Source organism: Pagrus major, chromosome 22 (assembly GCF_040436345.1).
Source record: "Pagrus major chromosome 22, Pma_NU_1.0".
Taxonomy (NCBI): Eukaryota; Metazoa; Chordata; class Actinopteri; order Spariformes; family Sparidae; genus Pagrus; species Pagrus major.
The window spans coordinates 21,263,484-21,287,012 of NC_133236.1; the positions used below are offsets into that span (position 1 = coordinate 21,263,484).

The 23,529-nt window shown below is 41.4% G+C and overlaps 1 protein-coding gene across 1 annotated transcript; it reads left to right on the forward strand.

Annotated features, from left to right (window-relative positions):
* The first annotated feature begins 2,582 nt into the window (after positions 1-2,582).
* On the forward strand, positions 2,583-13,757 carry LOC141018122 (transforming growth factor beta-3 proprotein-like). Its single transcript, XM_073493016.1, has 7 exons — positions 2,583-3,283; positions 9,101-9,264; positions 10,544-10,673; positions 10,798-10,902; positions 11,276-11,441; positions 11,595-11,748; positions 13,267-13,757. Exons 1-7 carry the CDS (start codon positions 2,938-2,940, stop codon positions 13,423-13,425), a joined length of 1,224 nt encoding a protein of 407 aa, XP_073349117.1. The 5' UTR covers positions 2,583-2,937; the 3' UTR covers positions 13,426-13,757.
* The last annotated feature ends 9,772 nt before the right edge of the window (positions 13,758-23,529 follow it).

Consider the following 23,529-nt stretch of genomic DNA (forward strand, 5'->3'; position numbering starts at 1 on the left):
ATTAACAAACACAACGTTTAAAGTTCCTCAGCAGATACAGAGATGTTAAAATTAATCACATCAAGATTTTCCCAGGAGCAATTGAGAGATCATCTTAAAGATGGATTTTTATTCACATTTTTATGTGTCATGGCAAGTAGAAAGTAGAAAAGACCTGGTTCGGACAACATTTCTAAATATATGGGCCCTTATATTCTTCTCTAACTCCTCTAAACTAACAAGTTAAATCAAATGTGTTTGTATATAGTACACAAAGGCACCTGGGCATATGATTCATGACTCAAAGCCAAATATTTACCAAGTTTGGACATTCTACGAAATCATTCTTGCTATGCAAACTGGTGGGCAAAACAAACACAGTGAAATGCCAGACGCCATGTTTGGGTACGGGGGCCTCCAGTGGTTGAGTGAGCTTTGACCTAAAATAGGTCTGAGAATGTGAATATGCTCTATGAATAGAGATAAAACAGACTGTGGAGGGGTGGGGGGGTGGTGTGGGGGAATCAAAAAGATAAAATAACTTAAGGGCCTGCAAATAGACCTTAAGACATCAGCGCAGAAAAATGGATTTTATGTGGATTGTGGTTTGCAGAGGGCATGGGAAAAAATCTGCACCCGCTGAGGAGACTTTGGTTCTTTTGAACAGTAATGCAATCATGTCGCCAGAATGTGAAGTCTGAAAGGATTTCTGTAATTTGAGAGCAGCTTCTGACAACAGGATATTTATTGTGTGGGTCTTTGTGCGAAGGCTCCAGAGGAAGACGAGCGGACAAAGGACGCAACTGTGAATTATCAGAAATTATCTTTATGGGTTTTTAGGTACGTGTGGAATCTATAAACCAGATTATTGTTTCTTGTTTTTGTTGCTACCACAGAGATATTTTCATAGAAATACTGGTTTTTGGTAAAACTTTCTATGAAGCCCACATCAGTAGTTTGTTATGGGGGCACTCAGAGTGTATTATAATCCATTCACAATGCTTTCTGGTGCACTATATCAACATAAAACATTATAGATATTAGTGTCTTATAGATGCTCATGACTCAGGACTCATAGTGTGCTATAATAGAGCATGCAGTCTCATATGAGTGTGTTAAGTAAAGTTAAGTATTGATGCATCTATAATAACGCATGCTTCATCATAACATACATTGTTGTTGGTAAGTATAATGCATATTTTAATGCATTTAAAACAATCTATTATTTTGTCATGCGAAGGAAGAAAAAGACAAAATACATTTTTACAAGCTTTATTTGAAAACAATGAGTATTTACAACAGTTGGTCGTTTAGATAATTAGATTAAGTATAGGTAGTCATCAGTCAGCCTTTAGTTTATAACCAGTCAACGGCATCTATAAGACACCGTACCTTTGCCGAGGAGGTTATGTTTTCACCTGTGTCGGTTTATTTTTCAGTTGGTTGGTTTGTCAGATTGTCAGATTACCACGAAACTTGGATGGAGGATGGGTCTAACTTGGCATGATAGGATGTTTTTCAACATGTTCAGTAATTTCTCAGGGAGTAATGAATGAATTTTGATGAAAGAAATCAGGCGTATTCAGCTGGCTGGCATCTTATGAATGAGTAGGATTTGATGCAGACTCAACTATAGTTAAGCAGTTATGGGTGGTTTAACGTTTGGAGTGATGCAGGGCTATTGAGTCTGGCACTGGAGATAAGGGGACTGTTGTGCCTTGGTGGAGGTATGCGCTCTAATTAGTGCCATTCTAGTTCATTTTAAGTCACACCTGTGATGTTTTATGACTCACTGTGTGTGTTTATAACAAAGCATAATAGTTTGGGTCTTGATTGAAAGATGTATACACTGACTTTTACTGCAAATATATGCTGTCCTTGACTTACATTTGACTGCTGTGTTGGTCCACATTTGCCTTTAAACAGCCGTCCTTGAATCAGCCTGAAACACAGACATTACGCTTGTTTAAGAAGAGATTAAACATCCTAACAAGAAAATGTCTTTTAAAAGGAAATGTGCAGCATTAAAAGACTCTGAGAGAAGAAATGAATATATAAAGGAGGATTTCTTGAACTCACACACTGTCAGAGTGCCACAACTAGCCACTAGAGGGCGCACGACCCAGTCCACTAACATGTCACAGGACTGCAGACGACCAGAAGAAACACCAACCACTGACAGCACAATAAAACACTTTTAACACCAAAGAAGGACGACAAGATGAGAGCTTTAATCCACGTCAGATGCCTTTACAAAGAGGAAAAAACAGTTAAAAATGTTAAAAAGCTAAAAAAAAAAAAAAAAACTTTCCAGCCTCGCATGTGGTGAGAGAATAAAAACAGTGGGCTGTATTTCACATGTGTCACAGTTGATGTGTGGTGCCTCGCAGTGAGCCCTGTTATGATTCGGGCTCTCCCGGTCGGCTGCCTGCGGTCCCTCCTCCATCAAACGTCAGAAAGTAGCGGTATAAAAAACATGTGGGACCGTACCGACCGCTCAAAAGTCGCATATACCTCGTTAACCTGACAGCCTGCGGTCTGCCTCCTCTGAGACCATAAAGAGGCAACTAGATTTTAATGAGACACAAAAGAGGGGAGATATGCCGAGCTGCCGGACGACTTAACTCTGCTGGATTGCGCACAAGAATGCGAGAGAAAAGTCTGTTCGCTCCTACAGATATATTTGTGCCGGATAAATTTCACGCAGAGTCTGTTGCTGTTCGGGACCTTGAATTGAGTCATGTCTAATGGGCGAGCACAAAGTTGGATTTCTGCTCATAACAAAAGGGACTGGCACAAGAAAACGAACTAAGTGAGGAGTTTTTTTTCCACCATTAGCTCCCAGGGAAAGACGCGTATCAGTTTTGATCTGAAGGGCTCATTAACACTGACCTTGGCAGTCCTCGCCCTGTGATATCTGCACAATTTTTCAACTACGAGTCAAATGCAGAGAGAAAGATGCATTTGGGTAAGGCTTTACTGTTCGTCCTCCTCCTCAACTGCGCGACTTTGAGCTCGTCTCTGTCCACTTGTGCCACCGTGGATATCGACCATGTGAAGAGGAAGAGGGTCGAGGCGATACGGGGTCAGATTCTGAGCAAACTCCGGCTGACGAATCCTCCGCAGTCCCTCGGACCGAATAAGATCCCCTATCAGATCCAAGCGTTGTATAACAGCACCAAGGAGCTACTGGAGGAGCTGAGGAGGGATCGGCAGCAAAGTTGCGGTCAGGACAACACAGAGACTGAGTACTATGCCAAGGAGATATACAAATTCAACATGGTCTACGGACCGCCAGAAAGCAGTAAGTACTACAGTTGTTTGGCGGCTAAGTTACTCTGTCTTTTTTCGTTACAAACAACAGAAATAGTTGGGTCAGTGGCGCGTAATTACGCACCAAAAGCTGAACCAGCGCCAGCCAGACGCACCGCCACACAGCCACAGCTGATTCCTATTCCACTGATAAATACCAACTCTTTTTCAAACACTGAGTTGTTGTTTTTTATCTGTACACATTAAAGATCCCTTTCAGACGTGTTTGAAGACTCATACAATCCCATAAACAAATACATAAAACTTTTACTGCTGGACTAAAGACGTCTCCTACTTCAAAGTAAAGTCCATCCTCGATGTTTGCGCGCTGGAGGCCTCAAGTTACCACATAGCAGAAGTTTAGGTCGCCTACTGGACCGAGACTGACTTCCAGACTAGTTGTGATGTCACATAATCATCTTGTACACGTGTAAAACTCAGACTTCAGCAGATGAAAGTGAAAGTCTTGCACAGTGAGGCTGAAACGTCCAAGAGAAGTAACAAGAGAGGGGGATTTTTAATATAGAAGAATCTGGGAAGAACAACACAAAGCAGATGTGTCAGAGCTCTTTTAGGTTTTTGTAAAAGTTGAAAGATGAACTCGCTGTGCACTCGGAGGATGTGCTTTGTTACTGTGGTGCTCACCAACCTGTATAAACCCTGCACCAGTGTTCCAGGAAAGTCACTCTCCTCCTCCTCTTGTTTTTTTTCCTCCATGGATCCTGTCCTCCTTCTCCCCAGATGTCCCCACTTCCTTTCCAGTCAGGCCCAAATGAGAGGGACATCTGCCCAGGCGGATGGGGATGCCTTTAGGAGGAGGAGTAGGAAAAGTTAACAGGGGTGGACAGGAAAAGTTAGATGATGGAGGGACCTCCCCGTTAGTCTGGATAGACCGAAGGGATCACTCTCTCCCCTGGAGTCTGTCTGTACAGGAGGAGGAGTGGGGTCCTGAGAAGCATGGACCCTGCTGCCTGTCTTGGCCAGTGAATCACCCACACGGGTGGCCCATGAGCATGACATCACTGACTGCACAGCTCAGGTTTAACTTTCTTAAATTGAGTGTGAAACTGAGCTGGCATTCATCCGCTCGAACCTGAATGATTCCACTGTGCTGTCATTTTATTGCCGCGAGGTAACATTTCACTACTCGGTTAATAACAAGCTTTATTTTGCTTGTGAATATTTGTTAAGACTGATCAGTGAAGGCCTGTGGGGCTCACGTTGTTTTCACTCCAAGTGATTTGTGCTAAACCTCTATTTGGCGCAACCGTTTCCCCTCTGTAGAATTAGAAGTTATGAAGTGGAAGTGAAAAAACGTGTGCCGAGAGGGACATGTGTCAGCACTTGAGGGAGATTCATACAGCATGTGGTTCGACTGAGTGCGGATTATTGAGAAAGTAGAATAGGATAAACGCTGTGCGTGTGGAGGAGCCAAAGAGGGCCTCATAGTCCAGAGCGAAGCCAAGACCATTGCATCACAGTCCCTTTGAAATCAACAGGTGTTTCTCAAAAGACCTGTTTTCTCTCAGCAATGTTCTGTTTTGAATCTCGCAAAACGGTTTTGACACAAACGCCAGGCGGCACAGTAGGTGCCTCGAGTTTGTGCGGTTGATTCAGAGCCACAGATGGGCTTCAGATAAAAAGATGAAAGAGAGATTTCCGTGCATGTGCTTTTTCTTACAATTAGGTGAAAACCAGTGTTTCTTTTAGTCTAATCTTATAGTCCTCATGTCAGATTTTGATGCGATTAGTAGAAAAACAAAGGGAAAAAGGCAGAAAGTCAAAATAAACATCCCTACTTTTCAGATACTTGAAATGTCGACAAGCCCTTAATACTCTCCAACTTTTGCTCTCTCAATCCTAAAACTGTGGTACTGGCATGGCAGCGACAGTTTTTAAAATGTTTTTGCGAACTTGGAAACATGCCTTTTGTCAGTAACCTTTACATCCACGTGCATTGAGTCTGCTCACTGAGACTGGTTAATGTGATTTTCATATGCTGGCGCAGGCGAGATGAGCAATTTTATAGATGTGTTGTGCTGAACCATCATTCTACTGCTGCAGCCAGGATTTTACTTAGTTAAATGACGATAAAGACAAATAACCTGGCAGCAGGTTAACACAATATATTATGGATACAATGCAGAAATGATTTGGCTTAAATATCTCGTGTCTTTATGTTTGAAATTAGGAAGGAAACAAAGTTCTGAAAGTTTCTTTACCTTGCCAATTAAAATTCAGAGTTTTACTTGAATTAGTGAGAGTGGGAAGCTCACCTGAAGACAGATGCACTTTTTGTCTCGTGCTTCTTTCAGCCCTTTTGTCAAGCAACAAATCAAGTGTCGATAATGGACACATGGTCACTGATCCAAAGCCCATTTCCACTATTTTTTCAGGAGATTTCTCTCCGGCAAGTCTTTGAAATGAAAGCACAAAAAACCTTTAGAACATGGAAACCTTTTCTGATCCACTACATTTATTTGATAACTTCAGTTACTAGTTCCTTTGCAGCTTCAGATTCTTTAGTGTTTAAAGGCTATTAACTGTGACGTGTTACCGATCAGACGGGACATTGTGTGAGAGGATGCTGCATCAGAGCCAAAGTAGCACATTTTTAAAATATTTTATTTTATCAGCAATCTGACAGAGAAATCACTGATAGCAATAATTGAAAAAATGCTGAATATGGGCCTCAAATATGGACCAGGGCAGATATCCTCTACCCCTAGTGTAGTATATCAGCATGTAATCTGAATGAGCTGATAAAAGCTATAAAATTAAATAACAGTGTCTTCTTAAAATTAACATCTGCTGATAAGATGCCCCTTTAATAATGTCCATGCAATGCTAACTGTTGACTAAGTCATTTTCTTTATCTGCTGATATGTTGGTGTTGTCAGCTGGCTGGAATGAGTTGAAAAAAAGCTATTTCATATTGAATATCAGCAAAAATCTCGCCTCCATAGTTAAAATAGTTAGTTTGTTAAGTTTAGGAAAGCTTTGTTCTCATGGTGACAAGCTTTAAAGCAACATTATGTAACTTTTTTACCTTAAAACAAGAGCTTCAGATCATGTTGATGCTACAGTGTCTTGTGACAGGGTGAATGGTGTCTCTGTCTCAGCCACTTGTTTCTGCACTATGTAACTTCAGTGAGAGGGTAGGATCACAGCGTTGCATACATGTTTACAAGATACAAGTTTTCAACACATAACTTTGTTCTGATGTAGTGAGTTTTGCTTGTAGTCAGCACCTACATTACGCCTGACAAACTGTTACACACCTGGGATTTGTATTTACGACGGCGGTGTTGCGCTCAGAGACTGTGGGCGGCGCCAAACTGCACAAAATGCCAACTTCTACATAATGTTGCTGAAAAAAATAAAAAATTACAGTTTGTCGAAATGGGAAATGAACGGTTGTCTCTTATGTCTTAGGTCTTATGTTTTGTTGATCTGTTCATCCACCCCAAACTCCATGAACTGTATCTCTCACATTACTTCCTCCTTTGCTTCCATCATAATTACTATGTAGGTAATTTTGGGGGACTTGCTGAAATGACTGATGCAGTCAATGTACTATAATCAGCAGTATGTGTATTCAGAATGCTAATTAATGTTTTGGTCCCTACTTATCGTTAGAGAATGACTTTCTCTGCTTTAAGACGTATATTTAGCCTGAGTCTTCTTTGCCAAGTGCAACAAAATGTGAGGGAAGCTGACCCTGCTGGGTGCAGGTATGCTGATTTTGTTACCTTTGGACCGAGCCAGGCTAGCTGTTTTTCCCTGCTTCCAGTCTGTCTGCTAAGCTAAGCTAACTGGCTGTAGCTTCATATTTACTGTACAGAAATAAATGTGATATCAATGTTCTTATCTACCCCTCAGCAAGAAAGTGACTATTCCTTTAAGATCAGTTTGAAAGAGAAGACCGTTAAGGGAAGCTGGTGTTATGAAGACAGCCACCTTAGGGTGTTGTCCGTTGTGGTATAACAGCACCAGAAGTCTGGCTTTGTGGAGCAAAGTTTTGACTCTGAGCCAGGGTCATCACTCTTACTCCCTCAGTTAATGTGGGCAAACACACACTCACTTTCTGGAGGTAAGCTGTTGACCTCTGGTGGATCTGAGGCAGCACTGTGAACCAACACAAATCCGTGACAGGTGCAAATGAAGCAGAAAGCTGCTGGAAGACTTGCATATTACTGCATTGAGAGGCTGCACTGCAAACATCGGAAAGATTTCCTTTTATAGCATGGTACGCATACAGAATCTGGCATATGTCAATGACTGAGGTTGGGTTGTGGAGAAGTCATCATGGTCAGAAAGGGGTTCGGGTCCAAAAAGTTGTCAGTGGGATCGAGGATAGCGGGGTTTTTGATACACAGATACCAGGGAGGTGAAGTCATACTCAACTCAATAATATTGCTATTTCAATTACAACATTTTCATTTCCTCCAAATATAGACAAAAAGTGTTAGAGGAACGCTGAGGAATTTTGATAAGGCAGGAAACCACACTAATCATTCACTGTGGGCTGATAAACTTAGTGCCAGCCGTTAAAGAGTCAGTAAACACAGGATCCTGTTTGAGGTGTGAATGGGTTCATAAAAATTCACTATAAACCCATGCCATTATTTTCATATTAAAGTTTCTCTAAAGAAATATGGAAAAATACACATTGCATTACCGTAAAACGCTACAGAAGTACTGTACCTCCTGAGGCATGACTAAAATAACATGGGCATCAAGCAGATTAAAGTTTAATCCACAATCACACCTCGCCCAACCTGCTCCTCCTTCACCAAACCAGTCGGCCAGAAAAGTATTTTTCCAAATGCTGTTAAATGAGCCTCCAATTAATTTTTTTTTTTTTTTTGAAGATAAAATAACTAAAACTCACAAGATTCAGCCACTCAGTTGTAAGGATTTGCTGCAAGCCTTTGTCTTATTTGACAGTAAAACTAATTTTATTTTCTGTTTTGGACTGTATTGGTCACATATTATCTCGGGGTGCAGGATAATATCTGCACATCCTCTGTATCAGCTAATAGAGGCTTTAAAATGAAATATCAACACTGGCTCGAAACAAACATTTCTGCTGCTATGACAAGCTGATAAGATGACATTTTTTCTTATTTAGAAAAAGAAATACAGTTAGCGCATATATCAGATTCGGTATCGTCAATCAGCTAAAAGGTGTTGGAAAATATCGGCATAGTGATATCGGTAAAATCCAGTATCGTGCATTCCCCCTTTTCTCACATTTTTCTGGCATTTAATAAGAAAAAAAAAAAGTTTAAGTTTTAAGTCAGTCGTCAGCTGCGTACACGTATGTTAAGAGATGTATTTCCACGAAGCAGCAATATTTGTTTTATGGCAGCAAGCTCTTAGTCACATGTTTTTCCTTTTTAACAAGATGTGACAGGTCGCAGTAGAAAAAGCACAGGTTTAAATACCAAATAAATTATGGCTGAATTCCCTTTAGCTGCTTCAGTGTCAGGGTCCTGTTTCTTACACGCTGGCTTATTGTCATGACTTACTGAGACATCTGAATATAACAGAGCCATCATTAATGTTATTAGTAACACCTGTGCTTCTCCTATGACAACTCAACACATCTGAGAACGTTTCTTTTCAACTGTTGCCCTCACATGATGGAGATTACAGAGCATGCTTCTGTGCTTATTTTATCCAGAGGTGATGTAGCAGTTGAGGTCCGTGCTCGGACATACGCTGCTTGTATCGCATTAGATCCCGATAAGAATTTCTAAGCGTGTCCGCTCACAAAACGTTTATTTGATTCTCTCTGTTCCAGATGATCTGCTCTACTGCCCGAAAGGCATCACCTCCAAGGTTTTCCGCTTCAACGTCTCCGCCATGGAAAGGAACTCGACCAACCTCTTCAGAGCAGAGTTTCGAGCTCTGAGGGTGCCAAACTCAAGCGCCAAGAGGAATGAACAGCGCATTGAGCTCTACCAGGTGCGTAAAGGTACCGTTTCCTTGTCCTTCTACCAAGATCAGAGGCAAAGCTCACAGTCGAGGCAACACGTAGCTTCAAATACTCTTTTCTTTAACGTGATCTTTGCTGCTAGATAATTCAATTCGAGTCTGTCAAGAGCCTATCTTACATAAGCTGGTGAGTTGTTCTCCACCGCATGATTTCAGGCCCTAATTGACAAAGAGAGCCAACAGATCAGACTGTGGTTGCAGGCGTGGGTAACAGCCAGACCAAAAGCCAAGAAAGCTCAACGGGGCCTGCAGAGTGTTTGCAGAACCGGGACAGCGGTCCTGTTAGTGCAGTGCTGGCAGCACAGATCTAATAAGGTCCTTATTTTTGGTTATGTGGAGGTCTTGAACATTTAGCCCCTTTAAAAAAAAAGTATGTAAAGTTTATTTAAGGGATAATTCAGGTTTTTAAGTTGGTTGCATGTGGAAACTCAACAGTCAATGTATCACCGGGAGTAGATGGCATGGGAGCAAATTGAAACTGAAGCTGCTATATCGCTCTACTCACAGCCACCAGACTCCTTTGACAAAAACAGCGATTTTACCTCGCAGAACATTGACATTTCATCATGGGGAGCATAAATGTGCATCATTTACTGTTTTACCTCAGAGACAAATGGATGACATGAGACAGGTCAGAAGCTAAACTTGAAATTTAGCGTCAGCGCTAACATTACTTCTGTATGTTGGGTGCTCCGACTGAACACAAAGAACAACCACCGTGTTTATTCAACTATGAACACGTGTCAGTATATCAATATTTTTATTTTGTGAAAGAATAAAGGGACTAGGGGTCATGTGAGAGAGAATTAACATCCAATTCTGCAGCTCTAGCCTGCACAACATGTTAGCCTTTAGCTCATTGTTTTTGTTTTACGGCACTTATTTACTGTATGGTTGAATATAACTACTCTCAGACACACCATGAGCTACATTACAGACAAAGCTAGCAACTAAGTTTGTTAGCTAACCGGAGAAGAAGGTAGAACAGCTAGCTAAAGCTAAAGAGCCAGATATTTCCCTCTATAGGGAACAAGACAGCTGCAATTTTTTCTGTATATCATCTGTTTTCATGCTCCACATTGTCTTCGCTCATAACATGATTCTTTACAAGTGATCAAAACAACGAGGTGTGAGTTTAACATACAACTGCTTCTTCCTGCACCGCTCTGTTCGACATGCTAATACGTTGAAGCTGTTCCGGTTGAAGAGAAAGACTTTTTCAGAGTGACCGTTTGTTATTGCTTTGCAGATTGTGAGGCAAAACGAACACATTAGGAAACAACGCTACATCGCAGCCAAGAATGTGTTGACTAAAGGTACTCAGGAGTGGGTCTCCTTCGATGTGACTGAAACAGTGCGAGAGTGGCTGATGAACAGAGGTGAGACTTGGGCGATTAATCCGAGTGATCGTCCCACGTTAGGACTCAGACACTTAACAGGGGATTGTTAACTTTTTTACAGAGTAGAATAAATTGATGATCCTCTTTTACTGTTTGCCATCAGGAACTAATCTAGGTTTGGAGATCAGTGTGCACTGCCCCTGCCACACCTTCAACCCAAATGGTGACATTGACAATGAGAATGAGGTGCTGGAGGTGAAGTTTAAAGGTAAGTGTTTACTACATTTTGTCTCGGCGTGGGTTTTGATCTCATGTCTTCATACCATCTCTCCATTCCTCAGTTTAGTTCACTTCGTCCTTAGCAGAATCATTTCTTTTTAAATCGTCTTTATGTTGAAAGTGAACTGTCGCCTGATTGAACCTTTGCCTCAGAGGACTAAGAATAAACGTATATATTTGTCTTAGTTTCTCTTCTTTTTGTCTTTGTGGTCACATTTCTGCACTGTGTAAAAGAATTACAGGGATGTCAGTTTTAAAGTCAATAATTTTGTAAATTGTATGCTCAGATTGAGGGAAACTACGAAAGAAAAAAGCCACTAAGTGGTTGCTTTAAGTGTACCTCGATCATGTCTGTCATTAAGGCGTGGATGGAGATGAGGAGCACAAACGCTTGGATCTGGATCACCTGAACAAGAAAAAGGAGCAGTACCTGCCTCACCTCATCCTCATGATGATCCCACCCCACCGCCTGGACACTCAGTCCACACGCCGACGCAAGAGGGCGCTGGACACAAACTACTGTTTCTCGTAAGGGATACATAAATCACATTACATTTCCTTCCCAAATATATGCTGCAATATACTGTATCTGGTAAATCCCAGGTGTGACCAAGATCGATTAAGCATTACAGAAACTAATTTGGGGACTGATTACACTATTGTTGGTCATCCTCATCACAGAAACACGGAGGACAGCTGCTGTGTTCGCAAGCTCCACATCGATTTCCGCCGTGACTTGGACTGGAAGTGGATCCATGAGCCCAGTGGTTACGATGCAAACTACTGCTCCGGGCCCTGCCCTTACCTGAGGAGCTCGGATACAACACACAGCTCGGTAAGGAGGCCCTAACAGGGATATAAAACAGTGAGAGGCTCCCACGGTGAAAATTAAAACAAAAATGGGTAGTTTCTCATTAATTCTGGTGGTAAAAAGATGTGCAGATAGTTTTTATTTGCCCATAGTTCAAGACATCCACTTCTGAGAGCTCTGTCTCCACCTAAAGGTCTTAACAGGAACAAAACTTTGGACTCAATCTGAGATGGAGCCGTGAAAACCTACTTTGCCTGACAAGCATAAATTAATGTACAAAACAAAGAGACCCCAGTTAAAAAAAATGGATGTTTAGACACCCAGTATGATGTGCAACCAAGAAACAAGTTTAAAGCTTACACTGTCCTTCACACTTACTGTGCAACATGTGATAAAAGCAGACAGCAAGTTCACCTGAATCCACTTGAGTATTAGAGAAATGTGTCTTTCCACAAACATCGTCCTGGTAACTCCACGGACCTCACTGTGGACGGTTTTCATTGGAGCGACAGTACTTTGTACTGAAGTAATAGTCCACATACAAATTATTGATAGTGTTGAGTGTGAAATTTATTCTTTACGGTAACTTTTAACCACTTTTAGCTCAATGTTTTGGTTCCTTGGCCCAAACACGCACGTTATGGTTGAGTTTCAACACCGCCGTGTGTCCAGAAAACACTTTTAGATGAGTATTTCATCGACTTTAAAGGGACTGTTTGCCCCAAAATCAAAAAAATATCTATATTTTTTCTCTTACCTGTAGCGCTTATTATTTCATCTAGATTGTTTTGGTGCGAGTTGCCAACTTTTGAAGATAATGACCATACTGATGTTTATTTTCTATTTAATATAATGGAACTATATGGCACCCGGCTTGCGGTGCTCAAAGCGCCAAAAATGATATTTTAAAAAGATTATCCACACACCCTGTTGTGAGCAGTATCATGTAGTAAATATATTCTTTCAACCGTATCACCACGCAGAAGGAAGCTTGCGGATAAGAGGCTAGCCAACTAAGGTAGCTAAAGCTATCTTACGGCAAGCAAGCTAGCTAGTCGGCTAAGTCTCAGTCTCACAGCTCAACCGAGGAGGATGCTATTAATGTTTACATCCCGCACTGTCGCGAGCACGAGCCATCTACTTCCATTATATTCAAGAGGAGGCAGACATCTCTACAGCCAATATCTCCAAAACTCGGCAACTCACCCCAAAACAATCCTAGACGGACAAATAGCACTTACAGGTAAGAGGAAAAATATGTGTTTTTGATTCTGGGATGAGCTGTCCCCCTTCGTCTTCCAAAAAAAAAGAAAAACACATTAGAATTTGGCAAATTAAGCAAGTTTATTTGGCCACTGATACATTTCCATGATGAATACTCAGAGATCTTTACAGATATATCAGTCACACAGAGTCCAGCTATTACACCGATGTCAACTAGCCAGCCAATGTATCACTCATTAGATACTGGATATATAAAAACATAACTTTTTAACACTAGTTGAAAGTGACTTTTTATGTCTCCTGTGTGCTTTCCAATAGCTGCTGAGCCTGTACAACACTTTGAATCCAGAGGCGTCGGCCTCCCCCTGCTGCGTCCCTCAAGACCTGGAACCGCTCACTATACTCTACTACTCCGGACGAACCCCCAAAGTGGAGCAGCTCTCCAACATGATCGTCAAGTCCTGCAAGTGTAGCTGAGGAGACAGGAATGGCGAGGTAGCGCGACAGGATTTGACTAGGTACTGATGAAACCCATGCTCGTTGACTCTTGGACTCTTAGCTGTGACAAATAACTGAACCTGTGGCCTCATGGCTTAGATCTGAACACCACTCTGGAGGTCACACTTTTTTTTTTCTCCCCTCCCTCTCAGTCAGTTCTGGATCACAAGTAGTTATTTTCATCTTAAAAAAGTCCAACCTTCATCTTACAATCAAAGTCTGATCTTAAATCTTAAAATATTTCCTTCTGAAGGTGGACGACACGTTCCTAAAACATCCGGGAGCTGCTTCATCGACAATGACAGAGTAATGGTAGAGGCTTACTTTGTGTTGTATTTTCTACAAATATTCCACAAAGTTAAAAGTCTCCGCATTGTCAGTAGAGCAGCTTTCCTGTTTCCAACCTTCTGGATGATAATGTTAAAAAGTCACAAATATAGCCCGTGCTCTCCTGAACGGTCCCTTCAAGTTGGATTTTTACCTTGAACTTCAAGTTCCCTTCCCCTTCAAACAGTGGACTTTATCTTCAAACACAAAAGGAGAAAGGACAGACTCGCTGCTGTATCCAAAGCCGTAGCTGTGGTCAGGGGAAAAGGAGAGCTGAGAGAATGCCTGTTGGATTTGCAATGGAAAGTGAATGAACAAAGAAGTTGAGCCAAGCTTTTCTTTTTTTGGCCAGCCAGCAGCAATGGCCTTTTTTTTTTTTCTTTCTTTGCGGTGCATCTATTAGAATGGATGGAAGAAGAAGAAGAAGACGAAGGGACCTGTACGGAGGGGGAAGAACTGCGATGGAAACTAGCCATGAGCACACTGCCATTCACTGGAAGTCCTCATCCCTAACAGGTTCAAATTATTTCTGGGACACTTTAAAGAATATACTGGAAAAGAAACACGTGTTACGCAACAGGTTTTTATGAGATTTCTTTTACATTAATAGCAGATTTGGTCTGTTATGCAACTTGTGATATAGTGATTGTTTCACTAAACTGGGCTACAATCTGACGTGGTGGAGACACTTTTATGTTAAACTATGGGTACTGTTACATTTTCTTGTGATTTAGGAAAAAACTTCTGTGTCCATGTACGATTTAGTTTGACCTGTTGTATGTGATCCAGTATGTGTCTTATTGTATTAAAAGGTGACTTTCCCCAGATGGTTAAATCAGAGCACTTTTCTCCAGCAATAACAGGAAATGCCATGTACATTTAAAAGCAGCTGCTTACTTGTTTTCTCTCCTTTTTTTTCCCCCTCCTCCTATCAACTCACCTGTCACCCTTCACTCCAGCCAGCTGACATGTGTAGTCAGGACTCAAAACACTGCAGTCTTTCATTCCCTCTGCTCCGTCTCTGTTTGTTTTGGTGCTCCTTTTACAGTGTGAAGCCCTAATGGAACAAAAAAAAAAAATGAAGAGGGAGGGGAAAAAGTCATAGTGGCTGGATGTACAGTTAGACCTCATTTTTCTCCGAGTCAGGAGGACGATTCTGAATCCCTGTACTGTTTGACATTGGCCCAGTCTGAGTCATCTTGCCTTTAGATGACATTTAGGTGACGTTTTTTGGCAGTAATATTGTTTTTATTGACTTGTTGATCGTGATTATTATTAAAAACACAACATGCAAAACCTGTACGAGCCCTTTTTAAATCTTACAAATCACTCCAGCGATTTGAAAATGCTTTTATTAAAGTGGAAACAGACAACTTTTCCCCCCCAATAGTGTTTCCAAGTGGTATTATTGTTGGAGCAGCTGTCACAAAGACAAGCAAGTCATTTCCTTTTTCCAACAACACGGCACAAAACGTGAGTTTGTTCTTTCAGTGAGTCCATGCTGGAGACGTGAAAGCTAGATAGAAATGGTGCCAGGCTGCCATCCTGGCTGGATCGCCAGTCAGACTTCATTTTCCTCGGCGATTTCGTGCCAAAACAGCATAATGAAAGTGAGGTTATAAGGAACGGTTCTCAACGCCAGTGGTGACATTATTCTACAGCCATTACATCGTGCAATCAACATTCACTTCATAACGATAAGTTAAAGTAAAAAAACATGCCTGTTGCCAATCAAATGTAACAGATCTGTTAAAACATTCAACTCCAAATTAGGAAAATGATGAATTTACCCACTGGTCTTGTCTGCCATGTTGAAATGCCATTTAAAATGCTATTTTCTCATAATGTTTTGGTTCCATACGAACATAATTTTTCTTACTTGAATCTCACCAGTCCCACCTGTTTCCTGCAGGCACATGCAGGGGCTTTTTTTTTTTTTTTTTTGCTACCAGAGTCATAAATTCAACTTCTCTTTCTCAGGGATTGCTGCTTAACAGCTTTCCCAGGCGAAAGGCAATTACTCTTATTTTCGGTACATATCAATGTGCAGACATCTTTTTATTCTCTTATTCTTCATAAAATTGTTCGTGTAAATGGCAGATAAACTCGAGACACATGTGACACATTTGGTACCACCTTCTGCTTCTTACTCATGAAGCTTTATGATATTTTTTTTAGCAGAATTGATGGCTTATGTAAGATACTTTTATTAAAGGAGACCTATTATGCTTTTTAATTTTTTCCCTTCCTCCAGTGTTTTATATCGGTTCTTGTGCATGTGAAAAAAGACGTTAAAATTATAAAGGTCAAAGTCCGCACCAACAGATGCCCCTCTCTCCCACGGACAACGCTGCTCCTGAAACGCCTCGTCAGTAGTCCCGCCTTTAATTGTGTGACTTTGTGACATCACACTATGTCACCATGTCACACATTTACATAATTTATGCCCTTCCGGGCACTTAAGCGAGAGCGACAGGAGCTAAAACAGAGCGTTTCAGACAGAGTTCACAGTGCTGCAGCATTGGACAGTATAAAAAACTGATGTTTGAGCATTAAAGCTTGTAAACCTGTTCTAGTAGTAACGTAAAATAAAATGATGAACCTGAAAATGAGCAGAATATGTCTCCTTCAATGAAAGTGGAAAACAGCCTGGTCCTGCCTAACTCTGACCCACAAGTTGTTCTTAATAATGGCTCACTACTGATCTGAATGTTTTATCAATAAAGCCATTTATCCTTTATCAAGGTCGGCTTTGTTGAAACCGGTACTTTTATGTCATCTTCTGCTTCTGGACTGGCAATCAGTCGCACAGATTTCGGGGTCGGTCGGGTTGAGCTAATACGGACTGACAAGTAGCCAGAGAGAATTCCCTTTCTCTGTGTGCCCGTTATTGTTCCCTGTCACAATCAATCAGAGATGAACCATGATGGCAACACAAAGACCAGAGGGCATGACGAGGTCTAAAAACAGGGGTCGGGGCTTTAATGGCTTTGCGGACAGCCCTGTACTAACAAACACACATTACCGGTAAAGAGCAGCCGTGCCCCCATGCATGATTGACTTTTAACCTTCAGCAAAAGCAAGGAGAGGTCGTGTCACTTAGTTGCATTTAAGTCCAGAAGTTTCTCCCAGCATCTCATACACCAACTGCTCTGCAGCTAATATCATGTGTTTACTTCTTCAAGCCAGTAAATGCAACCAAAAGTGAGTGGTTGTTCCTTTGGCGAAGAGTAAAATAATATAGCTGCTTCTTCCAGACTATCTTTTCCCATGTCAGTGTAATGGAGGCAGACTGGGGGGTTTGTGATGGCGAGGCCTCTGCAGAGGCAGTAGCTTGGCTTGGGTCTTTCTATTCATGCAAGGAGTCATTTTGGCTCACGTAGCGGCTAGCCACATTGTTCTGCAAAACACCACACAGACAGTGAAGAGCTCACAGTGTGAGACGCTGCAGTGATGGACTGAGAGCGCTTGACTTTATACTCATCGTTTGGTCCGATCAAGGCATGTTGGGTTTAATTGATTAGTTGACGACTATCAAATTAATTACAAACTATTTTGATGAACTATTTATCAATTTGAGTAATTAAAAAAAACAAACAAACTAATATTATCTTATATTTTCTGGTTTCTTTACTCAGTAAAGACAGTAACATTTTCAACATTTGATCATTTTCTGACCAAACAACTAAAACCCTTTATATTCGATAAGTGTACGACTTCTCACCTGGCACACGGCTGCATAACATCCCAGCATTCCCAGCATTTAGGCTTCCCATCCTTCCTCAGTCTTCCTTTGAGACATCAAAGGAAAATGGCTGCCAACCTCCTGCCTGTCTTCTTTGATTGCATGCATCCTTTTGAAAATCATTGATTTTTTTTTTATTCATTTTTATTTTTACATGAGGTAAAAATGCTCTGGATTCTGCTGAGTCTAGACATTTCCTTTTTATAGCAGGCGGACACTGATGGATGGTTTGAAGATGCAGATCAGAACATTGTTTGCTCATTGATGAGGCGAGCTGACCATCTCGAGCCCAAACGTGCAATAAACCTATTTCCAGCTCCCGGCTACTGGATGAGCAAGCCGTAATCTGATTTGAGTTCAGGGTCCGTTTCTGGGTTGTAGTCTGACTTTCTCAGAACTTGTGCTCTTCCAAGACTTTACCGATGATGAATTGCATGACACGTAAATGCACAGAGGTTTGGAAAACTCTGTCTGCTGCTATTCCCTGAGCAGATTAACAGATGTGGAGGGAGAAGAAAAAAATTGAGAGAGGGGGAAGTGAGAGGGAAAGTAAGTGTGTGTGTGTGTGTGTGTGTGTGTGTGTGTGTGTGTGAGAGAGAGAGAGAGAGAGAGAGAGAGAGAGTCCTCAAAAGGACTGTTGCTGCAATAAAATCATCAGGTCACATCAGACCAGTTCTCAGGACCCAGGGTGGAAAGAGTTGTGTAATTCAGCAATGGGAAGAGCATACACACACACACACGCGCGCACACACACACGCACACACGTGAACACATATACAAGTCAAGCCGGCAGCCATAGTTACTGGAAAAGAGTGAAGGGGTGAACAAATATGTAAACACATATCAACTTCATAGACCTTTATAGCTAAACAAATGAATGGGAGGTCTGGATCAAACTACAGCATTATATTACAGCCGAGTGTGTGTTTCCGTGACAGTATTCCAATAATAGAGGAATGGTGCAGCGCGTGTGGAGAAGGAGGCAGGGAAAATAGGGACCGTGTGAGAAAGGGAGAGAGAGACGGAGACAGTGTGAGATTATAATTTGCACACCCTTTAAATCAGGATGCAGCATTATGTCAAATGGATGACTCTGGGAAGAGAAGAGCCAAGTTTGCAAGTTTAAATTTGGCTACTCTGAGGACTGCTGGTTTAGAGTTAGAGAAATGTAAATAAGGCAGGTACCAGAAATGCAAAACAATGGCTCTTAAAGTGCGTAAAGCTTTTGAAAGAACGGTGACACATTCTCCAATCTTGAATTTAGAAGTGACGCAACGCAGCCTTGTTTGATTCAATATCGGGCCTACGTGTTCAGACTAACTTGAGCCCAACATGAAAAAAACATAGGTAAAAAAATGTAAATGCAATGTAAACGTGACGTGACGCTGCGTGCAAGCGTTACCTTTGTAAAAGGCAGTAAATTTCTGTCGCTACCCGATGGTCGTCGTCCTCATGGTCGTCGTGATGAAAGATAAAATTGTTGCTGTTGTGATAACTTCCCATGGTTGTAAAATCCTGCCACAAACCAAAGTGCAGAGTTTTGGCGTCTAATAAGCCACCACATGAATCTGTCATCGCTCAAACTGAACTGAACTGAACAGCATCTCCTCAAAAACTGCTGATTGGTTCAACCACTGTGTGCTAGACCACAAACGCACAGCTTAAAGGTAAGCTAGCCTGCTGTTTTTTTTTGTTTTTGTTTTTTGTTTTGTTTTTGCATTTAGCAATATTCTGTAATTGGCACTCTTCCTCCCACTACTAATTTGCTATCAATTCTCTGGTTCTAGTTTACCACTAGCTAATACATTTGATTATATTTGAATAAATATTTAATCTACAAAAATTTAGTATGTTTAAGGGGCATGCCAGCTGCATGTGGTGGGGCACCAGCACACACAAAGGGCCCCTAGAAGGCACTTTGTCATAATTATCTACCACAGGGGCATCCAGGGGGCACCTTCACAACTTTTTTCGAACATGGGGGCACAAGGTGTGGCAATCGCTCAGGCCACTATTAAAGGACAATTTAAGGATTTATGCATGGGGTGCATGCTCTACCAGGTGAACTAATGGGGTTCTCCAAAGTTGCAAACTATTAATGAATACATTTCAATTATTTTTCCTACAATAAGTTTGCACAGTAGCCATGCAATGAATGCTTGCATAATTTCTATTGTTATGTTGGCACACAGCACTTGGTTAGGATAAGAGAAAGATTGTGATCTTGATTAAATAATAAAATAAGTCAGGACTGACTGGAAAGCACAAGACAGGATGTGTTCCCTTTTTCAATAATGAAATGAAGACACTATCTCTTCCTAACCTTATGTGAAGTGTTTTTGTTGCCTGAACCTAAACACATGTGGGATGCAGACTGTGAACCCCGGTCTCGGCTGTCACAGCCATGCATTTTGTACATTTAATATATAAATGTAAGGTCTGGGGGTGGATCTTTTATGACATCACATAAAAAATACACTATTGTTTTTAAACAGCTTTCGATCTTGAAATAATTCTCAAGAAACTAAAGGATAACGGTACTCAGATCTTGAGACACGCAGGAAGACACGGTCACAAACACAAACAGTCAAACAGTACAACATCCTGACAATAAAAAAGAAAAGACTCCTTTGTTTAAGGAATCTGTGTAACACTGCCAGCAGTTGGGTTGAGGTTTCCTCCAGCTCATTTATTTTGTCTCTCTGTAGCTGTAAACACCTTCTCCATTTACGTCGAGTTATAGGCCCTGATGCTTTACCTACTACTATATAAGCTCTCAGAGAAACATGAGGACAGAGGATATAGCAGGACGTCTGTGTGGCATTTAAATCATCCTGTATGTGTGTTCATGGGCTATTAGAAAAAGAGAATTTTAAATCATGTGGACACCTGAGCGGCATTTCTCTTTAGATTACCCTCCAGGTAATGGTAACACCAGGCGTTCTCCCCCCATATTCATCCCATAGGCGCAAACCAGATTGATGATGGAGGTCACATCCTTTACAGCCTCTTATACAGCTGCTGCCACTCAAACAGGTAATGGAGACAGTGTCAGCAGGGCACCTTCTCCTGCACAATCTCCACAATGAGGAACGTAAGTGGTTTTTTACCAAGTTTATTATCTTTCTGCCTGTCTGGGCATACAGTACGTTCTCACAGTTACTGCTGAAAACAGCCATGCAGCTGTTTCTCCACAAAGAACGGGAGATTTATACCACTTGGATAAAGGCTAAGGAACACAACGTTTAAAGTCACCAAGTCAATGAGCTGAAAGAGGCCCCAGCAGATGTAAGAAATGATGAAAATAAAGGCTTTCATCATTCCAAGCTCGCCTCAAAAAATACTGGAAACACTAACAGTCCAAGCGCAGGTACTGTATAGAGCAGTGCTGTGTGTATTTATGGGTCATTTCAAAGGATTGCACTTAATGTTGGTCTGTAGAAAGTCTGCAGGTGTTTCATATACTGTAGAGTTTGGAGTATAACTGAACAATCTTTAAACAGGTGTGTACAGCAGCACAGTTTTTTTTAATGTGTTCCACTTATTGTTATAAAACACAATATTATATGCATACCATTCTCCAGCTGCAGTTGATGTGAAGTGCTCTAAAGTGCCCAATTGTCACGGTGTACATCTAAATTTGGAGCAATATACATTAAACTACATGGGCTGTAATTGGACCATAGATGTCACCGTTTGGATTTAACAGAAGCTCTTACACCAAAAAAAAGATTTGGCCTTTAAAGGTGCAATATGTAAAAATTGGCCACCTGTTGAATGTTACTCCAAACGGCAAAAGTTGAACTGAACACAGGCTCGGAGACAAACGGAGGCCGGTTTGGTGACAGTACTGAGGTGAGTTACAACGGCCCTGTCCATGCATATGACTCTGGGGGACAACAAAGACACAGCAAGTTGGGACATAGGAGGCGTGAAGAGGGAGAGGAGTGAGACAGAGGTCTGTCATCAGTCAGCTCCCACCTGCTCCATCTTACATACACTGTCCGAGAAGAAGGCATTGGCTTGTCACTGGGGCAGTACCCTGTAAGGTCCTGCTGGTGTACCCTTATTTTTACCCGTGTGGTTTGTACTGTAAAGAGCCCAGTCTTGTACCTCTGGTGGCAATTTTGTACCCTAAATTAAGGGGACAGAAATGGACCTTTAGAAAGGGGACAATTAGAAAAAAAGGTACACATATGTACCTTTTACTGCTTGAGAAGATATATGTACCTTTGCAGCCCTCAAAATGTACATATAGTTACCCGGAGGTTGAAAATTTGGCACTACATTAGTAAAGATTGTACCTTCGGGGACAGAACTGAACTCCTACTCTATCCTTTTTTCTGAGAGTGTATTGTACCTTTAAACATAGACTGGTGAACAATAATGGCTGCTCAGACACAAGGCTACCGGTGATGATGAACCACTGAAATGCACTCAGAAAGTATCTTTGGTCTGCTGCAGTTGGACAAAAGCAACAATCTCAAAAGTTTCCTGAGCGAAGAAAAGTATTTAAGTTTTAACAATAACTGAACTGTTACTCTTGGATACAGGAAAAACTGCACTGCTGGACTTTTTTTTGTCCATTAACATACAACATTACTCAACAAAAGTGGAAAAAGTGAAATTTGTACATCTCTAATAGCGCTGTAATTACTCCTCTATTAGTAACAAGATATTTCAGCCTCAGCGTTGCCAAGTTACCAGCAGAAGCAAAGACATGCAGTTCGTCCACAAAGTCAATGAGAAACATGTTTGGTTTGTTCCTCCCCATTAATCTGCACGAGACCTCATGACTCCTTTGGCTGGCAGCGCTCCATAGGCGACTGGCTGCTCTACGTCTCGCACTATGTGTGTGTGTGTGTGTGTGTGTGTGTGTGTGTGTGTGTGTGTGCGTGTGCGTGTGCTATACTATACAGCAGGCCCAGAATCCTCCATGTGTGTACACACTGTATGTGCAAAGGTTATAACAGTCTTCGGGCCTTTAATCATGATGGTTCAGTTTCATTTGTAGTGCCCACATTCCAAACTGAGGCAGAACACTTCAGTTGAGCGCATGCCTCAGCCAGGGCCCAACAGTCTCCTTTAATTCAATCGAGCCTAATCCAGTATCAAATAAAACACTTAAATCTGCCAGAGCAAGACTTTTATTTGGATCCGCATCAAATTGCACTCACTCATAGATACCAGCCACTAATATACGACTGATTTATTTAATCGAGAGTCGTGCATTTTTCCCTGAGAAATTATCCGGATCCATACCAGAAATGAATGGGGTCTATTCTGGGAATATATCCTCCATCCAAGTTTTGTAAAAATCTGTTATATAGTTTTTGTGTAATACTGCTGACAAACCAACCGACCAAGTAACTCACCAATCAAGTAACTAACCAGTCACCCAACCAACCAAGTAACCAACCAACCAGCCAACAAACCAACCAAGCAAGTAACTCACCAACCAAGTAACTAACCAGCCATAAAACCAACCAAGTAACCAACCAACCAGCCAATCAATCAACCAACCAGCCAACCAACCAACCATAGACAGTGAAAGACAAGACAAGACAAAAGACAAAATTGGTGAATCAACGTATGTTTCTGCCAGACCTACACAGTCTGAGTTTCAAATATTCATGGTAATTATCAAAATCCACAAATTATTACTTTGTAATCACATGGAAACCTTCAGTTAATCAAAAAAAAAAACCCAAAAAACATGAACACATGATACTGTAAAAGTTAACTTTTGGCCAGGAGAAGTAATAGTTAGCAACAGAGCAGGGTGGAGGTGGCTGACGATCAGCCCTTGCTTAAGTTTCTTGAGGATGTCTTCAAGAAACTCAATGACCTAGATGACTGAGAATCTTCACAAACATAGCCCTTTTTTAAGTTTATTATTGGAGCAGCTGATTACAGCAACAGAAAACATGCCAAGTTGTCTGTTATTGACTGAATTCCATTGAAAGTTTATGTTTTGTAGATTATAACCTTTATTTTTATGGCATTTGATG

Coding starts and splice junctions, on each gene's coding strand:
- LOC141018122 (XM_073493016.1), top strand. CDS start 2,938: ATGCATTTGGGTAAGGCTTTACTGTTCGTCCTCCTCCTCAACTGCGCG. Junction 10,903..11,275: donor GCTGGAGGTGAAGTTTAAAG/GTAAGTGTTTAC, acceptor TCTGTCATTAAG/GCGTGGATGGAGATGAGGAG. Junction 11,442..11,594: donor GACACAAACTACTGTTTCTC/GTAAGGGATACA, acceptor TCCTCATCACAG/AAACACGGAGGACAGCTGCT.